This window comes from Dufourea novaeangliae, unplaced genomic scaffold (genome assembly GCF_001272555.1).
Source record: "Dufourea novaeangliae isolate 0120121106 unplaced genomic scaffold, ASM127255v1 scaffold475, whole genome shotgun sequence".
Lineage (NCBI taxonomy): Eukaryota > Metazoa > Arthropoda > Insecta > Hymenoptera > Halictidae > Dufourea > Dufourea novaeangliae.
Window position 1 is genome coordinate 30,404 of NW_015374368.1, and position 2,418 is coordinate 32,821.

Genomic DNA, 2,418 nt, shown 5'->3' on the forward strand with positions numbered 1-2,418 from the left:
ATCGTTTTAATCAGGTACTTTATTTGTGTGTTTGTTTTACCGAACAGTTTGATATCGTCCATGTATAATAGGTGGTTTATGTTGTGTATTGTTCTTGTTCGGTTTTTTACTTCAAACCCATATCCTGTTCTATTGAGTGCTTTGGATAGGGGATTCAGACACATGCAAAACCATAGGGGGCTTAATGAGTCGCCTTGGAATATCCCTTTTTTTATATTTATTTCGTCGGTATGTATGTTTGTGTCTGAGTTGTTGGTGTTTAGGTGTATGGTTGTTCGCCAGTCGTTCATGGTGTATTTGAGGATGTGTGGATGGTATGGGGTATTCTGTATATTTCTAGAGTTTGTTGGAGCCAGCTATGTGGGACGGAGTCCAATGCTTTTTTATAATCTATGTAACATGTATGTAGGTTTCTTTGTTGTTCTTCTGCTTGTTTCATTATGACTGTATCTATTATTCGTTGTTCTTTGCACCCGCGACTATTTTTCCTGCATCCTTTTTGTTCTGTGAGTATGTTATGTGTTTGTAGATGTGCTTCTATTTTCTGTGTTATGATCGACGTGATGATTTTATAGATTGTAGGGAGGAATGTTATTGGGCGGTAGTTAGCAGGGTCTTGTGTGTTATGATTTTTTGGTTTGATGTATGTTTTGCCTTCTGTTAGGAATTTTGGTGTTTTTCCTGGGTGGTGGATTATATCATTGATGGCATGTGTTAATGGTTCATGTGTAGCGGTTAGTTTCTTGTACCAATAGTTTTGAATTCCGTCTATCCCTGGTGCTTTCCAGTTATGTGTTTTCTTAATTGCGTTTTCCAGTTCTGCCTTTGTGATTATGACTTCTTGTTCTGTCTCTATGTGTGCAAATTGATCTTGTTCCTTTTTTATCCATGTGGCATTACTATTATGGTTGATCGGGTTTTCCCATATGTTACTCCAATATTTTGTTGTTTGTTCTTTTGTCGGAGGGATAATTTTGACTGTTTCTGTATTTTGTATCTCGCTGTAGAATCTTCTCTCACTGTTTCGGAACATGTTATTTTCTTGCCTTCTCAAGTTTGCTTCTTTGTATCTTTTCAGTCTGGTGCTGTATACTGTCATTTTCTGTTTTAGCGTGTCCAGCTTTGTTTCTGGATTTTCTGTGTTCTGAAGTATATTTTGTATTTTCCGTGTTAGTTTGTTTGATGTATTTCCTTTTACGTATTGTGTTAGTCGTCCGATGTTCTGTCGTAGGGTTTCTATTTTCTTTTCTATTCTTATTTGCCATTTTGGTTTTCTTGGTGTAGTGTTGGTCTTTTTTATTGGTGTTTGTTTGTTTAGTTTCAGTGTTGTGTATGCTGCGCTGTATATGATTATGTGTAGTTCTTCTATTGTGTTATTGTTGTTGTTTAGTATTGTTGGAATTAGTTTGTTGATTGTTTCTATGGTTTGTGTAGTCGTTTTGTTAATTCGTAGGTGTGGAAGTCTGGGTCTTTCTGTGGCGTTCGTTTGACTCCAGTGTGTGTGTTGTTTAATTAATTCTTCTTTTATGTTTTTCTCTTGGTGTGATTGCTGTGGTGGTGGTGGTGATGGTGTGTGTTTATCCATCAGTTCTGTTTCCTCTGGGATTCGTTGTGGTACTTGTGTCTGGGTTCTTGTTTGCGGTGATGTGATCGGTGTTGTATTGTTTGTTTCTGTGTTTAGTGCTCTGGCTGCTTCTTCTTTAATGTTCTGTATTTCATACCGTGGTATTCTGTTATTTGTTACTAGTGTTCGTTTCTGGTCCATTAGGCGTTGTTGTGTGAGGTTTGCAAGTTGTGGGTATTTGTCTATAAAGAGCGTATGCAACTGTGGTCGGTATCCAGAGTTTATTGTTTCCAGTTTCGTGGCGATGTAGTAGCAGCGCATGACATGTCTGTTCATTTCATGTGTCCATTTCATGCGCTGCCTTAAACTTCCTCCCTTGGTGGTCGGTGGTTGTATGCCCACCGAAGCACTTTCGGCAGTTGCAGTGTGGAGTTGTTGTGTTCTGCTTGTCGTTTCTGTGGCTATTGTTTGTTCGGGTGTCCCGGTATGCGTTTGCCTTGTGTACGCAGTACCACTGGTGGTCTGCATGCTGCTATATCTAGCACCAGCTCCAGATATGCCCTGACGATCCTCAGGTAGCGGCTCTTTTCCGAGGCTTCGTTCTCTCACCATTTTCATGAGTGTTTCCCTTTTAGTCGCCTCGTACGACAGGCAGGGACTGCCATGGGCCTATTCTTCCCCGGGGCCCACTTATTATTATTATTATTATACTAAATGTGTATAAATTATTGTCTAATTTAGTTAACGTTCTAGTTCAGGATTACTTAGGAGTGTATCCAGTTTTTTTCTTTTCAACCACGTTAATACATTGTACGTATAAAATTTGGACAATATTGTCGAAAAACACAGACACG

The 2,418-nt window shown here is 39.1% G+C and overlaps 1 protein-coding gene across 1 annotated transcript; it reads right to left on the bottom strand.

Moving 5' to 3' along the window:
• Nucleotides 1-286: 286 nt before the first annotated feature.
• LOC107192997 lies at nt 287-2,176 on the bottom strand. The gene has a single exon (XM_015582364.1). It carries the CDS (start codon nt 2,174-2,176, stop codon nt 287-289), a length of 1,890 nt encoding a protein of 629 aa, XP_015437850.1.
• Nucleotides 2,177-2,418: the final 242 nt, after the last annotated feature.